Source organism: Oenanthe melanoleuca, chromosome 25 (genome assembly GCF_029582105.1).
Source record: "Oenanthe melanoleuca isolate GR-GAL-2019-014 chromosome 25, OMel1.0, whole genome shotgun sequence".
In the NCBI taxonomy this organism is placed as follows: Eukaryota; Metazoa; Chordata; class Aves; order Passeriformes; family Muscicapidae; genus Oenanthe; species Oenanthe melanoleuca.
The window spans coordinates 7917811-7938722 of NC_079358.1; the positions used below are offsets into that span (position 1 = coordinate 7917811).

A 20912-nucleotide genomic window follows, 5' to 3' on the forward strand; every position below is an offset into this window, starting at 1 on the left:
ACCCCACCCAATGTCCCCGTGACCCCCCCAATGTCCCCGGGACCCCCCCAGTGTCCCTGGGACCCCCCCAGTGTCCCCGGGACCCCCCCAGTGTCCCCGTGTTGCTCTCAGATGTCCCCAAGTGTCCCCATGACCCTGGGGGGGTTTATTGGGGGGTCGTGTACAAAAGGGGGACACACACACATAAATAAGGTGACACCCGGGGGGGTGACAGTGACACCCGGGGGGACATTGAGGGTGGTGGCACCCCCGAGGGTCACACAGAGGGTCCCCCCAGTGTCCCCATCCCGGGGGGCTCAGGCTGGGGGGGCTCCTGTGCCCCCCACCCCCCCTGCGGCCTCTTTGTCCTCCTCTTCCTCCTCCTCGGCGGGACCGGGGGCTGGCAGGGCTGGGGGGGACAGCGCTGTCACCTCCCTGTCACCTCCCTGTCACATCACTGTCACCTCCTGTCACCTCCCTGTCACCTCCTGTCACCTCCCTGTCCCCCTGCTCTGGCGCCGGGCCCCACCTCAGTGTCCCCCCCACAGCCACCAGTGTCCCCATGTCCCCAATGTCCCCACACCCTCTATGTCCCTGCTCGCTGGGGATGTCCCTGCAGGTGACACTTTGTCCCCAGTGTCCCCCCCCCGACCCCTCCCATCCCCTGTCATCGGGGCTGTCCCCGCTGTGTCACCGCTGTCCCCATTCACCGGGGGTGTCCCCCCCGTGTTCCCCAATGTCCCTGCTCACCAGGAGTGTCCCTGCAGTGTCCCCTACTGTCCCCTCTCCGTGTCCCCGCTCACCTGGGCTGTCCGGGTGTCCCCGCGGGATGTCCGGGTGTCCCCGCGGGGTGTCCCCGCCCTGTCCCCGCTGTCCCCGCAGGCTGTCCGGGTGTCCCCGCGGGCTGTCCGGGTGTCCCCGCAGGCTGTCCCCGCCCTGTCCCCGCTGTCCCCGCGGGCTGTCCGGGTGTCCCCGCGGGCTGTCCGGGTGTCCCCGCAGGCTGTCCGGGTGTCCCCGCAGGCTGTCCCCGCCCTGTCCCCGCTGTCCCCGCAGGCTGTCCGGGTGCGCTGCCAGCGCGTGGCTCCGGATGTCGCCGAGGTGCAGCGAGGGCAGGGGACAGCAGCACAGCAGGCAGCGCAGCCGGTGGCCCCCGGCCTCCAGGTCCAGCAGCAGCTCGGCCCGCAGCCACCCCCGCAGGGAGTCCCCGGCAGCCACAGAGCCCCCCGGGGACACCCTGGTGGCCTTTGGGGACGGGGGGCGGGGCCCTGCGGGGAGGGGACAGCGGGCAGCGACGCGGTGGGGACGGAGGGGACAGAGGGGCTGGGGGGGCGCAGGGGGGTTGGGGACGTGCTGGGGACACTTTGGGGACACTGGGCTGGGACAGGGATATTGGCGACAACCCAGATACCCCTTGGTGACAATTTGGGGACCTGGGGCTGGGACAGGGACATGGGGGAAGCCGCAGGGAGGGGCGGGGCTGAGGGACAGGGTGTGGTCTGGGTGGGGCCGGTCTCAAAGGGACAGTGTCCCTTTAAAGGGCGTGGCTTAATAACCGCGGCGTGGCCTTGATTTGAGGTGTGGCATTTAAAGGGGCCGCACCAACAGCTAAAATGGGCGTGGCGTGACTAGAAAGGGGTGTGGCTACAACCAAAGAGGGCGTGGCCTGAACGTAAATGGGTGAGTCCACTAAAGGGGCGTGGCCACATTTAAAGAGACAGTGCTGATCCTAAAGGGGCGTGACCAGTTTAAAGTGACAGTGCTGCTCTAAAGGGGCGTGGCCACATTTAAAGTGACAGTACTGCTCCTAAAGGGGCGTGGCCACATTTAAAGTGACAGTGCTGCTCTAAAGGGGCGTGGCCACATTTAAAGTGACAGTACTGCTCTAAAGGGGCGTGACCAGTTTAAAGTGACAGTGCTGCTCTAAAGGGGCGTGGCCACATTTAAAGTGACAGTACTGCTCCTAAAGGGGCGTGGTCACATTTAAAGTGACAGTGCTGCTCTAAAGGGGCGTGGCCACATTTAAAGTGACAGTACTGCTCCTAAAGGGGCGTGGCCACATTTAAAGTGACAGTACTGCTCCTAAAGGGGCGTGGCCACATTTAAAGTGACAGTGCTGCTCTAAAGGGGCGTGACCAGTTTAAAGTGACAGTGCTGCTCTAAAGGGGCGTGACCAGTTTAAAGTGACAGTACTGCTCTAAAGGGGCGTGGCCACATTTAAAGTGACAGTACTGCTCCTAAAGGGGCGTGGCCACATTCAAAGTGACAGTGCTGCTCTAAAGGGGCGTGGCCACATTTAAAGTGACAGTGCTGCTCTAAAGGGGCGTGGCCACATTTAAAGTGACAGTGCTGCTCTAAAGGAGCGTGGCCACATTCAAAGTTCCACCTCTCCTAAGGGAGCCAGGCCCCGCCCCCCGCCCCGCCCAGCCCGTACCTGTCCCGCAGGTGCCGCCGGGGGCTCCCTGGGGCCGGGGGCCGTTCCCCGGCCGCGCCTCCCAGGAGCGCAGCACCAGCTGCTTCTCGCGGGGTCCCCACGCCCCGGAGTAGGGGTGCTTCTGGCGGATGTGGCGCTTGATGGTGCTGAGCTTGAGCGTGGCCAGGGCGCTGCCGCACACCAGGCAGCGCATGCCGCGCCGCGCCGCGTTGAACTCCATCAGGTACTCGGAGCGCCAGCGCTCGTGGTAATAGCGCCGGTGGTCCCGGCCCGGCACGCGGCTGCGGCCCGGCCGCGACGCCCGCCGCTCCCGGGGGTGGGCCTGGGGGTGGGACTGGAGCTTTTGGGGGTGCTCCCGGGGGTGGGACTGGAGCTTTTGGGGGTGATCCTGGGGGTGATCCCGGGGGTGGGACTGGGGGTGGCACTGGGCGTGATCCTGGGGGTGATCCCAGGGATGCTCCTGGAGCTTTTGGGGGTGATCCCGGGGGTGGGTCTGGGGGTGGGACTGGAGCTTTTGGGGGTGATCCTGGGGGTGGGCCTGGGGGTGGGCCTGGGGGTGCATCCGAGGGTGCGCCTGGAGCTTCTGCGGGTGATCCCGGGGGTGATCCTGGAGCTTCTGGAGCTTTTGGGGATGTTCCTGGGGCTTCTCCCGGGGCTTTTGGGGCTCCCTGGGATGTTCCCGAGGCTTCTCCCGGTTCTTCAGGCTCCGCCGCGGCCCCCGCGGGGAAGGGGCTGCAGGGGAGGGAGGTCAAGGTTTTGGGGGAGGTTCAGGTATTTGGGGGGGTCTAAGGGGTTCAGGGGACACCCAGGGTTTGGGGGAAGACTTGGGGGGTCTTAAAGGGACAGAGCAGCAAAATGGGAGGGGGCACTTTAAAAGAGGCAGGGGGTTCTAAAAGGGGAAGGGTCTTTAAATGGGGAGGGGGGGGAAAGGGAGGAGAAGGGACATACGGGAGGGACAGGGGCATCCTAAATTCCTGTGGCATCCTCAAGGGACAGGGATCCTTTAATGGGATGGGGACGCTGTAAAGGGGCAGGGACATCCGAATGGAATGGGGGCATGTGAAATGCACAGGGACATCCTAAATCCCTGAATTCCTAAATCCCTGAATTCCTGGGGACGTGTTAAAGGACTGGAATAATTTAAACGGATGGAGACATTTAAAAGCAATACTGAATTGAATCAGAGCATCTTAAAGGGACAGCGACCCCTTAGAGAGCCGGGGGCCTCCCAGCCGATGACAGGGCACGGAGAAGGCCTGGGGACCCCCCTGGGGGTCGGGGGGCTTCTTAAAGGGCCAGCTCCCATTGTGCTGCAAGGGGGGGGGGTCCCACCGCACCCCCGTTCCCCCCCCGCCCTCCCGGTGCTCACCTGGGCTGGCGGGGGCCGGGAGCGGGCGGGGGGCGGCCCGGGGGCCCGGGGGCTCCATGGCGGGCCCGGGGCGGCGGCGGCGGCGGGCGGGGGCAGACCGGGGTGGGGACGCGGCCGTGGGGCCCCTGGGGCTCCTTTAAGGGCTCCTGGGTAAATTTAAAGGGGCCGCACGCCTTTCCCATCCCCCCCCAGAGCCCGCCCCTCCCCGCTACGGGGGGCTACGGGGGATGGCGAGGAGCCCCCGGCAGGTCTGAGCCCAGACCCCTCCCCAGAAAAGCTGTAGCGAGGGTTTTAAAGGGGGATCCCCCCAGAAGGGAGGGAAGGGGGACCCCCTGGATGCTGCCCTCCCCCGTGCACCCCCCTCCATCCCCGGAGCCATGGGGCACCCATGGAACCCCCCCTCCCCCATCCCGTCCTGGCCACGCCCATTTGGTCCAAAGGGGGCGTGGTGGGGATGAGGACACGCCCCTCTATGCCTGCCCCCTCCCAGTGCTCCCAGTGCAGACAGAAACTGGGGAGAACCCAGGGGTCCGGGAGAGCCCCCCAAATTCGGGGAGGGTCCAGGTGTCCGGGAGAGCTCCCCAAATTCGGGGAGGGTCCTGTGTTCCTCCGCCCCCCGCCCCATCCCGGGGTCCCCATCAGGACTGGGGGGAGATTCGGCTACGCTCGGGTGTTTCCGTCACGGGCGGAAGGGCCCGAAGGCTGTCTAAAGGTGTTCGTGTATTTCCGCCTCCACTCGGCTGCTTCGGCCTCCCTCGGGTATTTCCGCATCCACTCGGAGTCGCGGCGGCGCGGGCGGCGCTCGGCTCTTCTCGCGGCGCTCAGCGGAAAGTACCGAAGGAAGCTTCGGGTAACTCCGTCCGGGAGGCGGAAACCCTCGAAGCCTCAGCCGAACCTCTCCGGGAAGAGCCGAAGCGGCGCGGGGAGGCGTGTCGGGTGTTTCCGGCGCGGCGGCGGAAATGGCCGAGGGCCGGCGGCGGCCGCCATGTTGGGAGCCGCGGGGCGCTGAGGCGGCGGCGGCGTGAGGCGGCGGCGGCGGCGGCCGGGCCGGGCCGGGCGGACCCCGCCCGCTCCCCCTGCTCCTCTCCCGGCCCCCCCAATGCCGCTGGCCTGGCCCCCCCCCGCTCCCTGAGCTCCCCCGCTTCCCCTTCCCCCTCCCCGCACACCGCCTGCCGCGGCTTCCCCCTATCGCGATAGTCGCCGGCGGCGCGGGGGGGGGGGCCGCCATGTCGAGCAGCGGTCGCAGCCCTTTGCCGACCGTCAACGAGAGGGACGCGGAGCAGGTGAGGCGGGGATCGGCTGTGGATGGAGGGGGACCCGGCTCCGGCGTGAGGGGAGAGGGGCGGCAGCGGGGAAAAGGGGAATTTTGTGAGGGGAAGAGGGACTGAGGGAGCCTGGGGGATTTTTGTGAGGGGAAAAGGGGGATCTGAGCGGGGAAAAAGCGGTTTGAGGGCATCGTGAGCCCGTTTGTGAGGGGAAAAGGGGAGTTCGGGGTCGGTTTGGGAGGGGAAAGGGGAGAAAAAGGGGCTCGGAGGGGCCCGTGGACTGATTTGTGAGGGGAAAGGGGCGATCTGAGAGGGTGAAAAAGAGGATTGTGAGGGGTTGGGTCCCGTTCATGTGGGAAAAAAAGGGACTGAGAGGGTCTGAGACACTAATATGAGGGGATGGAGAGTCTGGGGTCGGTTTGTGAGGGAAAAACAGTCTTAGACTGAGTCATTTTGTGAGGTGAAAAGGGTGTTTTGAGGGGGACCTGGGCTGGTTTTTGAGGAGGAAAAACGGGGATCCGAAAGGGAAAGTGGGGCTGGAGCGGAGAGTGTGGGGTTGTTGTGTGAGGGAAAACGGGAGCCGGGCCGGTTTGTGAGGAAAAGGCACTGCTGGAGGAGCGAAAAGGGTCTGGGGTCCGATTGTGAGGGGAAAGTGAGGCCTGAGAGGGGATTGAGGGGTTTTGTGAGGTAAAAAGAGTGTGTGACGGGAAGCTGGGTTGATTTTTGAGAGGAAAACGGGGGACTGAGAGGGAAAATGAGGGAGTCTGAGGGGGTCGTGGGACGTTTTTGGGAGAGGAAAGGGGATTTGGGAAAGGAGAAAGGGGAGATCTGGGGGTCTGGATCCCTCTGTGAGGGGACAAGAGGGACTGAGGGGCTCTGGGATGGTTTTTTGAGGGAACAGGGCTCTGAGGGGCTCTGTGAGCTGGAAAAGGGGGGTCTGAGGGGACCCCCAGCTCCTCTCTTCCATCCCATGCAGGACCCTGGGGTCTCCCACGGCCCAGACCCTCCTGTGGGGTGGGGGGTCCTGAGCCCTGGCCCCCCTTCAGGGCCGGATTTGGTGTAGGGAAAGTGCTCTGGGGTCCTCCTGGCATGAGCCCCTCCCCAAATTTTGGGGCTGCCTGAAGAGCAGCAGGGGGATTTGTGTGCATGACCCCAAATTCTGAGTGAGGGGGTCAAGCCTCGCACCCCAAATGGAGAGGGGCGACAGGGGGGTGCCAGACCCCCACACTGAACCCCCAGTGTCTGGGATCGGCTGTGGGGGGCAGGTTTGGGGTGTCATTGTCCCCCCCCCAGCTCGGTGGCTGCACGATCGGGGTGTGGGGGCGTCAGCCCAGCCCCTTCCCCACCCCCCTCCGTGCTGCGCCCCCCCATCGGAGGGGCTGTGGGGGCGGCGGCAGCGCTGCCTCGGGCTCTGCGCCCTCCCCGGGCTCTGGGGGGGCTCTGGGGGGGGAACCCCCCAAATCTCTGCAGTTCTGAGCGCTGGGAGCGGGAACCAGCCCCCCCCAGGGTGGGGAATGGGGGGCTTCACCCCCTTGTGTGTTTGAGTGTGGGGGGGGGGCTGAGGCTCAAACCCCTTTGGGGGCAGCTGAGAAGGGGGTTCCCCGTTTTGGGGGTGGGTTTGGGGGGGCTCTTGGGGTCCCTCTCTGCCCCCAGCTTGTGTTGTTGGTGGGAGACCCCACTTCTGGCTCAGCCCTTTTGGGGAGCACCTGGGGGGCTCCTCAGCCCCCCCACCTGTGTCACAACCCCGTTTTGGGTGATGTTTTGGGGGGCTTCCCCCTTTCTGTGCCCCCCAATCGCTGAGGAGTGACCCCAGCAGGGCGTGGGGGGGCACAGGTGGCCTCGTCCCCGTGTCCCCAAGCCAGGACAGGTCGATGCCACCTGTTCTGTGGCCCTGGCTGTGGCATCGGGCCCCCCCTCCTCGTTTTGGGTGCTTTTCCTCTCTTTTATCCGCCGTTATGTAACACCAGAGCAAAATTATTCCTGGCTGGGAAGATTTGGGGAGGGGGCGGCAGCGCCGTGTGGGGGGGGCTGCGCATTCCCCCGAGCCCCGCAGCCGAAATCGGGGGGTCTCTCCCTAACCCCCCCGAACCCCAACTCCTCCCTCGCCCCGAGCCCAGTCCGGCGGGGTTGGAGATAAAAAAAATCCTCGAAAATACCTAAATTTGGCTGACATTTGAGTGGCGCCGCACGAACCAGCGCTGCCGCCGCCGGTGCCGCCGCTGTGCCGTGCTGGGGGTCCCTGGTGGCACCGGTGGCACCAGTTTGGTGTGGGCGGCTGCTGGTGGCATCGACACCTCCCGGCTCCGGGATCCTCACACCTGCCTGCTGACATCACTGCGGCTCTGGTGACATCACACTGTACCTGGTGACATCACACCTTGCCCGGTGACATCACACCTTGCCCGGTGACGTCACCGCAGCCCCATCGCCGTCACCGCCGCCACCATTCCAATGGCGATTCCCGTGGCGCTTCCAGCGCCGGTTCCACGGCCGTTCCCAGCCTTGCGGCCCCTCGGGACGCTCCCGTCCCGCTCCCCCCGCCGCGGTTCCCCCTTTCCGCTCTCCCCGCCCCGCCGCTCCAGGTGTTCCCGGCCGCACCCCGCCCTGTCCCGCTGCGGCCTCAGCCCCGACCGGTCGAGCCGGTCCCCGCTCGCTCCCTCCTTCCCTGCCGCCGGCACCGCCCCGTTCCCGGCGCTCGGGGTGCCCAGGGTGAGTCCCCCCACGGCGGGCGGCCTGGGGAAACTGAGGCACGAGGGGGCTCGGCGGGGCTGGGGCAGCGAGCGCCGCCAGCGCGGGGGGACACCGGGGCCGTGCCGGTGCCGGTGACACTGCCCCCCGTGTCACCCGTGCCGGGCGGTGCCTCCTTGGCCATATTTGCCCAATTTTTGGCCACTCGGGCCTCGCCGAGAAGAGGAAATGCCCGGAGCGCCGCCCGCGTGCCGCCACCGAACCCCGGGAGGGTTCGGGGGGTTCTGGTTCCCGTAGGGAACGCCAGGAAGGTTCGGGAGCTCCGGTGCCGGTACCGAACCGCAGGAGGGTTCGGGGATTTCTGGTTCCCGTAAGGAATCCCGGGAGGGTTCGGGGCGTTCTGGTGCCGGTGCCGAACCCCGGGAGTGCTCGGGAGCTCCGGTGCTGGTACCGGAACCCGGCAGGGTTCGGATCTCCGGTGCTAGTACCAAACCCCGGGAGGGTTCGGAGCTCCGGTGCTGGTACCGGAATCCGGCAGGGTTCGGAGCTCCGGTGCCGGTGCCGAACCCCGGGAGGGTTCGGAGCTCCGGTGCCGGTGCCGCCTCAGCCCGGCCGAGTCCCGGCAGCGCGGCCAGATGGCTCCGCACGCTCCCGCCCCGTTGCCACGGCAGTTTTTTGGCAGAAACTGCCGATTTCCTTCACTTTTCCCACAGCACTGCGCCGGGTTTTGGGGGAGGGGGAGGCTCCAGTGCCCCCCCGGCCCCAAAACGCCGCGTTCTGCCCCCAAATCTGGGGGTTCGGTTGCGCCATCGCCGGCACCTCCCCCACGGCTTCCGCCAGCGGTTTCCTTCCCACGGGGGGGAGGGGGGCACCCCGACATGTGCCCCCACAAAAACAAACCCGCGGGGTTTTGGGGGCCCCAGACCCCCCGGGGAGGGGGCTTGGCCCGGCCTCCCCGCCCGCTCACGCGCTCCCGTTATCTCCGGTGTCACCGGAGCGGTGACAGCCCCGGGGGGGTGACACCAGCAGCGCCGGCGCTCGCTGCCCGGCGGGGACACCCCAGAGTGTCCCCAGAGCCCGGGTGACCTTCGGGGTGCAGGGAGAGGGGCTTTGTGCTGATGTTATTTTTGGGGGGGGGTCCCCGCTTTTGGCTGGCGCGTGAGCTCTGTCCAGGTGCTAAAATCCTGATATTTGGCCGCAGAATTGTTGGGAGGGGAGCGGGGACAGGGTGGCCGTGGCCGTGTCCCCTCCCGGGCAGGGGGTGACCCGCGCTGGCCCCTTCCCAGCCCCGGCCCGGCCCGAAACCGCCGCGCTTGCGTCAGGTATCGGGGGCGGCTCCCCGGGCCGGGCCGGGCCGGGCGCGGCTCCGCTCCGGACTTTGCTCCCGGCTCCTGCAGGAGCCCCGGAGCCGCCGGGATCCCGGGGCCGCGGCGGGGACACCGCGTCCCCTGGCCGTCCCCTCACTGTCCCCGCGCTGTCCCCGCAGCCCGCCGCCGTGGAGGGCAAGGGCGGCGGCAAGGCCAGCATGCTGCGGGGCCGCAACGCGGGCACGGCCGCCGAGGAGCAGCCGCACATCGGCAACTACCGGCTCCTCAAAACCATCGGCAAGGGCAACTTCGCCAAGGTCAAGCTGGCCCGGCACGTGCTGACCGGCAAGGAGGTGAGGGGGACCGGGCTGGGCTGGGGACAGCGCGGGGACGGGGTGGGGACAGCGCTGGGGGCTGGGCTGGGGACAGCGTGGGGACGGGGTGGGGCTGGGGGTGGCACCGGGCTGTGGGCATGGGGACAGGCTGCGTCCTGGGGGTGCCACTACGGTGTGGGGACAGTCCTGGGCTCCCCGTGCCAGTCCTGGGGCTGCCACCACACTGTGGGGACAGTCTTTGTTGTCTAAGTGCCACCATGGCACTGGGACAGGCTGTGTCCTGTGGGTGCCACCACAGTGTGAGGACAGGATTGTGGCTCTTGTCCCGTGAGTGCCACCACAGTATGGGGACAATTCTGGGCTCCCCATGCCAGTCCTGGACAGTTCTGGGTCCTGGTGCTTGCCCTGGGGGTGCCACCACAGCGTGGGGACAGTCCCTGTGCTCCAAGTGCCACCATGGCACAGGGACAGCTTTGTGTGCTGTCCTTGCCCTGGCAGTGCCACCATGGCCCAGGAATGGGCTTCCTGTCCCCAGCAGTGAGTGCCACCACAGTGTGGGGACAGGTCCCGGGGGTGTCACTGCAGGGACAGGCCTGTTGTCCTGTGGGTGCCACCGTGGTGTGGGGACAGCTCTGGTTTCTGGTCCCTGCCCTGGGAGTGCCACCTGGCACGGGAATGAGTTTCCTGGTCCTCAGCTGTCACTGTCACTGTGGTGTGGGGACACTTCTGGGTCCTGATCCGTGCCCTGGGAGTGCCACCATGGCACGGGGATGGTCCCAGGCTCCCAGAACTCATCCCATGAGTGTCACCAAGGTGTGGGGACAGGCTCCCAGGCACTGTCCCACAAATGCCACTGCAGCGTGGGAACTGCTTCCTGGGACTTTGCCCTGTGAGTGCCACCAGGGACAGGGACAGGGACAGGTTCCTGCTTCTCCCCTCACCAGTGCCACCACGGTGTGGGGACAGCCCTGGGGACGGTCCTGTCACCTTCCCTGTCACTCTGGGAGTGCCACCATGATGTGGGGACAGCCCTGGGGATGGTCCTGTCACCTTCCCTGTCACTCTGGGAGTGCCACCCCGTGTTGGGGACAGCCCTGGGGACGGTCCTGTCACCTTCCCTGTCACTCTGGGAGTGCCACCATGGTGTGGGGACAGCCCTGGGGATGGTCCTGTCACCTTCCCTGTCACTCTGGGAGTGCCACCACGGTGTGGGGACAGCCCTGGGGACGGTCCTGTCACCTTTCCTGTCACTCTGGGAGTGCCACCATGATGTGGGGACAGCCCTGGGGATGGTCCTGTCACCTTCCCTGTCACTCTGGGAGTGCCACCACGGTGTGGGGACAGCGCTGGGGATGGTCCTGTCACCTTCCCTGTCACTCTGGGAGTGCCACCACGGTGTGGGGACAGCCCTGGGGACGGTCCTGTCACCTTCCCTGTCACTCTGGGAGTGCCACCATGATGTGGGGACAGCCCTGGGGATGGTCCTGTCACCTTCCCTGTCACTCTGGGAGTGCCACCCCGTGTTGGGGACAGCCCTGGGGACCCTCTGACCCCGCTCTCCCCCTCACAGGTGGCCGTGAAAATCATTGACAAGACGCAGCTCAACTCCTCCAGCCTGCAGAAGGTGAGGGGTGTCCCTGGGGTGGGGGGGGTGTGACAGCTGATTTTGGGGTGACAAATTGGGGGTGGTTCCCTCTGACACCCCCCAAAATCCCCCCTGTCCCTCACAGCTCTTCCGGGAAGTGCGAATAATGAAGGTCCTGAACCACCCCAACATAGGTGAGACCCCCAAAACCTCCTCACTCAGCCCCCTCCCCAGGGGTGTCCCCACCCTCTGTGGGGGTCCCAGGGGTGTCCCCACCCTCTGTGGGGGTCCCAGGGGTGTCCCCAACCCCCTGACCCCCCTTGCAGTGAAGCTGTTCGAGGTGATTGAGACGGAGAAGACGCTTTACCTTGTCATGGAGTACGCCAGTGGGGGTGAGCGCGGGTCTGGGGGGGCTCTGGGGGGTTTTGGGGGGTCACAGGGATTGGGGGGGGCCCTGGGCTGCCTCTCACCCCCCCTGTGCCCCCCAGGTGAGGTGTTTGATTACCTGGTGGCCCACGGGCGCATGAAGGAGAAGGAGGCCCGGGCGAAGTTCCGACAGGTCTGGGGGTGATGCTGTTTGCCCCCCCCCCCCCCAAAAGGGGTTGGGGACCCCCACACTGTGTCCCCAAGGGGGCTGGGGGCGTCCCTGTGCCCCCCCAGCTGGGCTGGGCTCCCCCTGACGCCCCCCTGTCCTGCAGATAGTGTCGGCCGTGCAGTATTGCCACCAGAAGTTCATTGTGCACAGGGACCTGAAGGTGAGAGCCCCCACCTGGGACCCCCAAACTGCACCCTGACACCCCTGGGACCCCCAAAACTGTACCCTGACACCCCTGGGACCCACAAAACTGCACCCTCAAACTCCTGGGACCCACAAAACTCCACCCAGACACCTCTGGGACCCCCAAAACTGCACTCAAACACCCTGGGACCCCCAAACTGCACCCTGACACCCCTGGGACCCACAAACTGCACCCAGATACCCCTGGGACCCACAAAACTGCACCCTGACACCCCTGGGACCCCAAAACTGCACCCTGACACCCCTGGGACCCCCAAAACTGTACCCTGACACCCCTGGGACCCCCAAAACTGCACCCTCAAACTCCTGGGACCCACAAAACTCCACCCAGACACCTCTGGGACCCCCAAAACTGCACTCAAACACCCTGGGACCCCCAAAACTGTACCCTGACACCCCTGGGACCCCAAAACTGCACCCTGACACCATTGGGACCCACAAAACTGCACCCTGACACCCCTGGGACCCCCCAGAGAGGTCCCCAGACCGCAGTAACCCCCCTGGGGGGCTCTCCCTGCCCGGGCCAGGCCGAGAACCTGCTGCTGGACGCCGACATGAACATCAAAATCGCCGATTTCGGCTTCAGCAACGAGTTCACGTTCGGGAACAAGCTGGACACGTTCTGCGGCTCCCCCCCCTACGCCGCCCCCGAGCTCTTCCAGGGCAAGAAGTACGACGGGCCCGAGGTGGACGTGTGGAGCCTGGGGGTCATCCTGTACACCCTGGTCAGCGGCTCCCTGCCCTTCGACGGGCAGAACCTCAAGGTGAGCCCGCCCGGGGGTCCTGCAGGGGGGCTGGGGTCCCTCGGGTGATTCTGGGGGTCCTGCAGTGTCCTGCAGGGGGGCAGGGGTCCCTCGGGTGATTCTGGGGGTCCTGCAGTGGGTCTGGGGTCCCTCGGGTGATTCTGGGGGTCCTGCAGGGGGGCTGGGGTCCCTCGGGTGATTCTGGGGGTCCTGCAGGGTCCTGCAGGGGGGCTGGGGTCCCTCGGGTGGTTCTGGGGGTCCTGCAGGGGGTCTGGGGTCCTGCAGGGGGTCTGGGGTCGCTCAGGTGGTTTTGGGAATCCCCACGGGTGGTTTTGGGGGTCCTGCAGGGTGTCTGGGGTCCTTCGGGTGATTCTGGGGGTCCTGCAGGGTCCTGCAGGGGGTTTGGGGTCCCTCGGGTGATTCTGGGGGTCCTGCAGGGTCCTGCTGGGGGTCTGGGGTCCCTCGAGTGGTTTCTGGGGTCCTGCAGGGGGTCTGGGGTCACTCAGGTGGTTTTGGGGGTCCTGCAGGGGGTCTGGGGTCCCTCGGGTGGTTTTGGGAATCCCCACGAGTGGTTTTGGGGGTCCTGCAGGGGGTCTGGGGTCGCTCAGGTGGTTTTGGGAATCCCCACGGGTGGTTTTGGGGGTCCTGCAGGGTCCTGCTGGGGGTCTGGGGTCCCTTGGGTGGTTTTGGGGGTCCTGCAGGGGGTCTGGGGTCACTCAGCTGGTTCTGGGGGTCCTGCAGGGGGTCTGGGGTCCCTCGGGTGGTTTTGGGGGTCCCCACGGGTGATTCTGGGGGTCCTGCAGGGTCCTGCAGGGGGTCTGGGGTCACTCAGGTGATTCTGAGGGTCCTGCAGGGTCCTGCAGGGGGTCTGGGGTCCCTTGGGTGGTTCTGGGGGTCCTGCAGGGTCCTGCAGGGGGGTTGGGGTCCCTCAGGTGGTTTTGGGAATCCCTACGGGTGATTTTGGGGGTCCTGCAGGGGGTCTGGGGTCCCTCGGGTGGTTTTGGGAATCCCCACAGGTGGTTTTGGGGGTCCTGCAGGGTCCTGCAGGGGGGTTGGGAGCCCCTGCAGGGGGGTTGGGGTCCCTCGGGTGGTTTTGGGAATCCCCACGGGTGGTTTTGGGGATCCTGCAGGGGGTTTGGGAGCCCCTGCGGGTGTGTTTGGGGTCGCTCAGTTGGTTCTGGGGTCCCTCAGGTGGTTTCTGGGGTCCTGCAGGGGTAGTTTGGGGACCCCCATGGGTGTTTTGGGGTCCCTCAGTTGGTTTTGGGGGTCCTTCAAGTGGTTTGGGAGGCTTCACGGTGGTTTTGGGGTCCACTGAGTGGCTTTGGAGTCACCCTGATGGTTTTTGGGGTCCCTTGGGTGGTTTGGGAGTCCCCACGGATATTTTTGGGGTCCAGTGGGTGGTTTTAGGGGCGGCCATTGGTGTTTTTGGGGTGCTCATGGGTGGTTTGATGGCCCAGCAGGTGTTTTTGGGGTCCTGTGGGTGGCTTTAGGGTTCCCACGAGTGATTTTTGGGGTCTCTTGGGTGACGTGGGGAGTCCTGTGGGTGTTTTTGGGGTGCCCACGTTGGTCTGGGGTCCCCAGGAGCTGCGGGAGCGGGTGCTGCGGGGCAAGTACCGGATCCCCTTCTACATGTCCACGGACTGCGAGAACCTGCTCAAGAAATTCCTCATCCTCAACCCCACCAAGAGGGGCACCCTGGAGGTGAGGGGACCCCAGAGTGGGCCCGGGACCCCCAGAGTGGGCCTGGACACTCCTAGAGCACCCCAAGACCTTCTGGGGACCCTCCCAGTTGCTCCTGGGATCCCCCTGTATTTCCCTGGGATCTTTTCCTGCCCCCCAAAGTGTCCCCAGAGGTGACCCCAGCCCCCTCTGTGCCCCCCAAAGTGTCCCCAGAGGTGACCCCGGCCCCCCACACCCCTCTGTGCCCCCAAAGTGTCCCCAGAGGTGACCCCGGCCCCCCACACCCCCTCTGTGCCCCCAAAGTGTCCCCAGAGGTGACCCCGGCCCCCCACAGCCCCCTCTGTGCCCCCCAAAGTGTCCCCAGAGGTGACCCCAGCCCCCTCTGTGCCCCCCAAAGTGTCCCCAGAGGTGACCCCCGCCCCCCCCACCCCCTCTGTGCCCCCAAAGTGTCCCCAGAGGTGACCCCGGCCCCCCACAGCCCCCTCTGTGCCCCCAAAGTGTCCCCAGAGGTGACCCCGGCCCCCTTTGTGCCCCCAAAGTGTCCCTAGAGGTGACCCCGGCCCCCCACACCCCCTTTGTGCCCCCCAAAGTGTCCCCAGAGGTGACCCCGGCCCCCTTTGTGCCCCCAAAGTGTCCCCAGAGGTGACCCTGTCCCCCCACCCCCTCTGTGCCCCCAAAGTGTCCCCAGAGGTGACCCCGGCCCCCTCTGTGCCCCCAAAGTGTCCCCAGAGGTGACCCCGGCCCCCTTTGTGCCCCCCAAAGTGTCCCCAGAGGTGACCCCGGCCCCCTCTGTGCCCCCCAAAGTGTCCCCAGAGGTGACCCCGGCCCCCTCTGTGCCCCCAAAGTGTCCCCAGAGGTGACCCCGGCCCCCACCCCCTCTGTCCCCAGCAAATCATGAAGGACCGCTGGATGAACGTGGGCCACGAGGACGACGAGCTCAAGCCCTACATGGAGCCCGTGCCTGACTACAAGGACCCCCGCAGGACAGGTGGGACCCTGGGGACCTGGGGACACCCCGGTGTCCCTGTGCCCCCCGTGCCCCTGCTGAGGCCCTGCCCCCCCAGAGCTGATGGTGTCCATGGGCTACACCCGCGAGGAGATCCAGGAGTCGCTGGTGGGGCAGAAATACAACGAGGTGATGGCCACGTACCTGCTGCTGGACCACCGGGGCTCCGAGGTGGGACACGGGGACACTGGGGACACTGGGGACACTGGGGGAGGGCAGGGGGACCGTGGGGACAGCAGGGACACTGCTGGGGACAGGGGGACAGTGGGGACACGGGAGGGACATGGGGACACAGGGAGGGACATGGGGACACTGGGGGAGGGCAGGGGGACCGTGGGGACAGCAGGGACACTGCTGGGGACAGGGGGACTGTGGGGAGGTGAAGGGACAGTGGGGACACGGGAGGGACATGGGGACACTGTGGTTCTGGGAGGGTCCTTGGGATGAAGGGACAGGCTGACAAGGGGACACTGTGACAATGTTGGATCACCGAGGTGTGACAGTGAGGGGACACGGGGACACTGAGGTGACGTGGGGACACGAGGAGCACAGAGGGAGTGAGGGGAGGTGGGGACACTGCCAGGATGGACAGGGGACACTGGGGACACCGTCCTGTCTGCAGTGCCCTGCCCCCGTGCCAGCATGTCCTGTCCCTGTCCCAGCTGTGCCGTGGGGGTGGCACCTCCCTGTCCCCCATGTCCCCACATGTCCCCTGTCCCCAGCTGGAGGAGAGCCTGTCCCTGAAGCCCCGCGTGGCCCCGGAGGTGGCCAACAGCTCGGGCCCCTCCCCCGCTCACAAGGTGCAGCGCAGCGTCTCGGCCAACCCCAAACGGCGCGTGAGCGACCAGGGTGAGACTGGGGGCACAAACTGGGGGTACTGGGAACACAAACTGGGGGTACTGGGGGTGCTGGGAACCCCAAACAGCGCGTGAGCGACCAGGGTGAGACTGGGAGCACAAACTGGGGGTACTGGGAACACTGGGGGGACTGGGAACCCCAAACGGCGCGTGAGCGACCAGGGTGAGACTGGGGGCACAAACTGGGGGTACTGGGAACACTGGGGGGACTGGGAACCCCAAACGGCGCGTGAGCGACCAGGGTGAGACTGGGGGAACTGGGAGCTCAAACTGGGGGTACTGGGAACACTGGGAACACAAACTGGGGGTACTGGGAACACTGGGGGCACAGACTGGGGGTACTGGGGGGGCTGGGATCCCCAAACGGCGCGTGAGCGACCAGGGTGAGACTGGGGGAACTGGGGGCACAAACTGGGGGTACTGGGGGGGCTGGGACCCTAGACTTGGGGGTACTGGGGATGTCAGTGACCAGGGTGACACCCCAAGCTGTGAACACTGGGGGTGACACCCCAAACTGGGGGCACTGGGGCTGTGTCTGGGTGGGTCCCTCGGGTCTGGGGGGTGTCCTGGATTCTGGGGGGGCTCCTGGGGACAGGGAGGAGGGGCTGGAGCCCCTCTGGGGTAGGGATGGGACCGGGGTCCTGTGGGGTGGGAACGAGGGTGCCCAGAGCCCCGTGGGGAGGGGATGAAGAGGAGGGGAGGGGTCCCCTGGGACCCCCAGCCCTGACACCCCTCTCCCCACAGCCGGGCTCTCCATCCCCACCTCGGCCTCGTACTCCAAGAAAACGCAGGCGGCCAACGCGGAGAACAAGAGAGGAGGAGGAGGAGGAGGAGGAGGCGGGGCAGGGGAGGAGGAGGGCGGGGGGCGCCGGGCTGGCAGCACGGCCAAGGTGCCCCCGAGCCCCCTGCCCGGCCTGGAGCGCTCCAAGGGCACCCCCTCCCCCTCCACGGTCAGTGCGGGGGCTGGGAGCCTGGGCTTGGGGGAGGGGGGGACTGGAACCCCTGGGTTTAGGGGAGGGGTCCTGAGGGGGGTCCCAAACACCTGAACTCCTGGGCTTGGGGGAGGGGGGGACTGGAACCCCTGGGTTTAGGGGAGGGGTCCTGAGGGGGGTCCCAAACACCTGAACCCCTGGGCTTGGGGTCAGGATCTTCCGGGGGGTTCCCAGAGCCCAGGGTGGGGTTGGGGTCACTGCTGGGGCTGTTGGTGTTCCCCCAGTCCCGTGTTTGCTCTCTGGGGGTTTGGGGACCCCTGTGTCCCCCCCAGCCCCCCCATGCCCCGTGTCCCCCACAGAACAGCGTCCTGTCCACGGGCACCACGCGCAGCCGCAACTCGCCGCTGCTGGAGCGCGCCAGCCTGGGCCAGAGCTCCCTGCAGAACGGCAAGGACAGGTGGGACCCCTCCCCAAACCCCCCGAGCCTGGGGACCACCACAGCTTCCCGTGGGGGGGGGGCTGGGATGGGTTTGGGGGTGGGTGACCCTCCCCAGCCCCCCCATTCTGCATTCACTGTGTGCTGGGGAGCGCCCCAGCTTCCCACAGGGACTGGGGGGGCTCGGGGGGGCAGCAATGTCCCCATTTCAGGGCTCAGGGGTGTCCTCAGGGGGCTCTGGGGTGTCCGTGGGGGGGCTCAGGGGTGTCCTCAGGGGCAGCAATGTCCCCATTTCAGGTCTCAGGGGTGTCCTCAGGGGGCTCAGGGGTGTCTCTCAGTGCCAGGGGGGCTCAGGGGTGTCCTCAGGGGCAGCAATGTCCCCATTTCAGGTCTCAGGGGTGTCCTCAGGGGGCTCAGGGGTGTCCGTGGGGGGGCTCAGGGGTGTCTGTCAGTGCCAGGGGGGCTCAGGGGTGTCCCCCACCCCGTGCCCCGCCTCACTCCGTGTCCCCTCCCCACAGCGGGGCCCCGCCCCGGGTCCCGGCCGCCTCCCCCTCTGCGCACAACGTCAGCCAGGGCCCGGGGGAGCGGCCCAGCTTCCCGCGGGGGGTCTCGAGCCGCAGCACCTTCCACGCGGGGCAGCTGCGCACCCCCCGGGACCCGCGGGACCCCCGGGACCCCCTGCCCTACGCGCTGCCCCCGGGGCTGCCCCCGCCCGCCTCCCCCTCGGGCGCCAGCCAGGGCCGGACCCGCCCCTCGGCCAGTCTGTTCAGCAAGTTCACCTCCAAGTTCGTGCGCAGGTGAGCGGGGCTGGGGCGGCTGGGCTCACCTGGGCACGGCTGGGGCTCACCTGGGCACGGCTGGGGCTCACCTGGGCACGGCTGGGCTCACCTGGGCTCACCTGGGCACAGCTGGGGCTCACCTGGGCACGGCTGGGCTCACCTGGGCTCACCTGGGCACGGCTGGGGCTCACCTGGGCATGGCTGGGTGTGCCTGGGCACGGCTGGGTGTGCCTGGGCTCACCTGGGCACGGCTGGGTGTGCCTGGGCTCACCTGGGCACGGCTGGGCTCACCTGGGCACGGCTGGGTGTGCCTGGGCTCAGCTGGGCACAGCTGGGGCTCACCTGGGCTCACCTGGGCACGGCTGGGGCTCACCTGGGCACGGCTGGGCTCACCTGGGCACGGCTGGGTGTGCCTGGGCTCACCTGGGCACGGCTGGTGCACCTGGGCACAGCTGGGTGCACCTGGGCTCAGCCCGGGCTCCATCCTGCCCCCCCTGCTCCTGTGTCCCCCCTGGATGTGTCCCCCCGGTGTGTTCTGGGCTGTCACTGTCCCCTCGGTGTCCCCTCGCTGTGTCCTTTGCCTGTGCTCCCTCTGTGTGTCCTGGGCTGTCCCCTCGGTGTCCCCTCGGTGCTCCAGGGATTCTCTGTCCCCTCTCTGTCCCCTGTCAGGGCTCCTCGGTGTCCCCCTGTCCCCCAGGCCCCTCCTGTGTTTCTCTGTCCCCTCAGGGTGTCCCCTTGGTGCTCTCAGGGCTTCTCTGTCCTTCTCTCTGTGTCCCCTCCTGTCCCTGAATGTCCCACTGGGACCCCCCCAATGTCCCCTCCTGTCCCCACAGAGCTGGGGAGGGGGTGGGGGTGGAGGTGCTGCTGTTCCCCAGACCCACTGACCTCCCCCCCTGTTTTGGGGGTCTCTGGGGGGGTCGGGGGAGGGGGGTGGCTCTGTCCCGGCCCCTCCCCCCCCCAACATCCCCTTCTCTTCTGTTTGTCTTTGTAGAAATCTGTCTTTCAGGTTTGCCAGAAGGTAGGGCCGCGCCGGACGCTGGCTCCCTCCCCCCTGCATGGCCCCCCAAACCCCCCCCGGCCCCCCCAGGCCCCCCCAAACCCCCCTGACCCCCCCCAGGCCCCCCAAAATCCCCCTGACCCCCTCCAGACCCTCTGCCCCCCCAGCGCTGCACGGCCCTGCATGGCCCCCCCGCCCCCACCTGTCCGTCTGTCCTTGTCCCCCCCGTGTGTCTGTGTGTCCCCCCTCCCCCCCCGTGCTGTCTGTGCCCCCCAGTCCCTTGGGGGGGAGGGGGAGGGGCTGTTCAGGGGTCCCCCAGCCCCCCCTGACTGATCTGGGCCCCTTTTGTCTCCCGAGGAACCCCCACGAGCCCGAGAGCAAGGAGCGGGTGGAGACCCTCAGGTGAGTGGGGACACCTGGGGACACTCTGGGGACGCCCCCCGGGTCCCTGTGCCACCCCTGGCCTGACACTGCCAAGGTCCCTGTGCCCCCCCCTTTGTCCCCAGGGCTCTGCAGGACACTTGGTGACATCCCTGTGACATCCCTGTCACCCAGTGCAGCTGTCCCATCCCCCCTCCCAGTGCCACCCACCCCCCTTGGTGACCCCGTGGTGCCACCCCAGACCAACAGTGGCCCCTGAGAGGGACCCCAAGGACCCCCAGAGCCCCCTAACCCCTGTCCCAGCCCTTGGTGACTCCCTTAGTGACCCCCCTGTCCCTGAGACCTGTGATGAGCCCCGACAAGGACCTCAAGGACCCCCCTAACCCCTGTGCCACCCCCCTGTACCCCCAGACCCGCGGTGGGTCCTGAGAGGGATCCCCAGACCCTCCTAACCCCTCCTGTCCCCCCCAGACCCCTCTAACCCCCCCTTTGCACCCCCAGACCCGCGATGGGCCCCGACAAGGACCCCCAGACCCCCCTAACCCCCCCTTTGCACCCCCAGACCCGCGGTGGGCCCCGACAAGGACCCCAGACTCCCCTAACCCCTGTACCACCTCTCCTGTCCCCCAGACCCGCGGTGGGCCCCGACAAGGACCCCAGACCCCCGTAACCCCCCCTTTGCACCCCCAGACCCGCGGTGGGCCCCGACAAGGACCCCAGACCCCCGTAACCCCCCCTTTGCACCCCCAGACCCGCGGTGGGCCCCGACAAGGACCCCCGCGACGCCGCCGGCCGCGACGCCAAGCCGCGCTCGCTGCGCTTCACGTGGAGCATGAAGACGACGAGCTCGCTGGAGCCCGGGGAGATGCTGCGCGAGATCCGCAAGGTGCTGGACGCCAACAGCTGCCGCTGCGAGCCGCAGGAGCGCTTCGTGCTGCTGTGCGCGCACGGCGCGCCCGGCCACGACTCCTTCGTGCAGTGGGAGATGGAGGTGTGCAAGCTGCCGCGCCTCTCGCTCAACGGCGTCCGCTTCAAGCGCATCGCCGGCACCTCCATGGCCTTCAAGAACATCGCCTCCAAGGTGGCCAACGAGCTCAAGCTCTGAGCCGCGGCTCCAGCGGCCACCGGGCTCCGGAGGGGCCAGCAGGGAGCGGCTCCGGCTCCGGGACACGGACGTGGCAACCGGGAGCGGCTCCGAGGTGGCCACCGGGCTCCGGCTCTGGGGACACGGACGCGGCGACCCGGGAACGGCTCTGAGGTGGCCAAGGAGCTCCGGCCCCGAGCCACGGACACGGCGACCTGGGAGCAGTGACCAGGAGTGGCCGCCGAGCTCCGGCCCCGAG

General features: G+C 67.3%; 2 protein-coding genes and 1 long non-coding RNA gene across 6 annotated transcripts; 1 reads left to right on the forward strand and 2 right to left on the reverse strand.

The window, feature by feature from the left end:
• Positions 1-57: 57 nt before the first annotated feature.
• ZFTA (zinc finger translocation associated) lies at positions 58-4086 on the reverse strand. Its single transcript, XM_056509948.1, has 4 exons — positions 3780-4086; positions 2411-3142; positions 783-1244; positions 58-388 (listed from the first exon to the last, which is right to left on the reverse strand). The coding sequence occupies exons 1-4, from the start codon at positions 3835-3837 to the stop codon at positions 297-299; spliced, it is 1344 nt and encodes a 447-aa protein (XP_056365923.1). The 5' UTR covers positions 3838-4086; the 3' UTR covers positions 58-296.
• A 721-nt stretch (positions 4087-4807) lies between these two features.
• On the forward strand, positions 4808-20761 carry MARK2 (microtubule affinity regulating kinase 2). Of its 4 annotated transcripts, none has more exons than XM_056510105.1 (18): positions 4808-5062; positions 9219-9392; positions 10945-10998; positions 11105-11153; positions 11286-11351; positions 11448-11518; positions 11658-11714; positions 12286-12522; positions 14083-14202; positions 15070-15169; positions 15246-15358; positions 15910-16036; positions 16789-16994; positions 17336-17433; positions 17931-18209; positions 19183-19209; positions 19546-19590; positions 20320-20761. In XM_056510105.1, exons 1-18 carry the CDS (start codon positions 5006-5008, stop codon positions 20672-20674), a joined length of 2235 nt encoding a protein of 744 aa, XP_056366080.1. In that variant the 5' UTR covers positions 4808-5005; the 3' UTR covers positions 20675-20761. The 4 variants fall into 4 exon arrangements, with proteins under 4 accessions (XP_056366080.1, XP_056366081.1, XP_056366076.1 ...); XM_056510101.1 differs by lacking the exon at positions 4808-5062 and adding an exon at positions 7646-7753; XM_056510106.1 differs by lacking the exon at positions 19183-19209.
• On the reverse strand, positions 18339-18833 carry LOC130263006 (uncharacterized). Its single transcript, XR_008842262.1, has 3 exons — positions 18654-18833; positions 18483-18543; positions 18339-18382 (listed from the first exon to the last, which is right to left on the reverse strand). It is a non-coding gene; the product is annotated as an uncharacterized LOC130263006 (long non-coding RNA).
• Positions 20762-20912: the final 151 nt, after the last annotated feature.

Coding starts and splice junctions, on each gene's coding strand:
- ZFTA (XM_056509948.1), bottom strand. CDS start 3,837: ATGGAGCCCCCGGGCCCCCGGGCCGCCCCCCGCCCGCTCCCGGCCCCC. Junction 1,245..2,410: donor CGGCGGCACCTGCGGGACAG/GTACGGGCTGGG, acceptor CCCTCCCCGCAG/GGCCCCGCCCCCCGTCCCCA. Junction 389..782: donor GGGACACCCGGACAGCCCAG/GTGAGCGGGGAC, acceptor TGTCCCCCCCAG/CCCTGCCAGCCCCCGGTCCC.
- MARK2 (XM_056510105.1), top strand. CDS start 5,006: ATGTCGAGCAGCGGTCGCAGCCCTTTGCCGACCGTCAACGAGAGGGAC. Junction 5,063..9,218: donor ACGAGAGGGACGCGGAGCAG/GTGAGGCGGGGA, acceptor CTGTCCCCGCAG/CCCGCCGCCGTGGAGGGCAA. Junction 16,995..17,335: donor GCACCCCCTCCCCCTCCACG/GTCAGTGCGGGG, acceptor TGTCCCCCACAG/AACAGCGTCCTGTCCACGGG.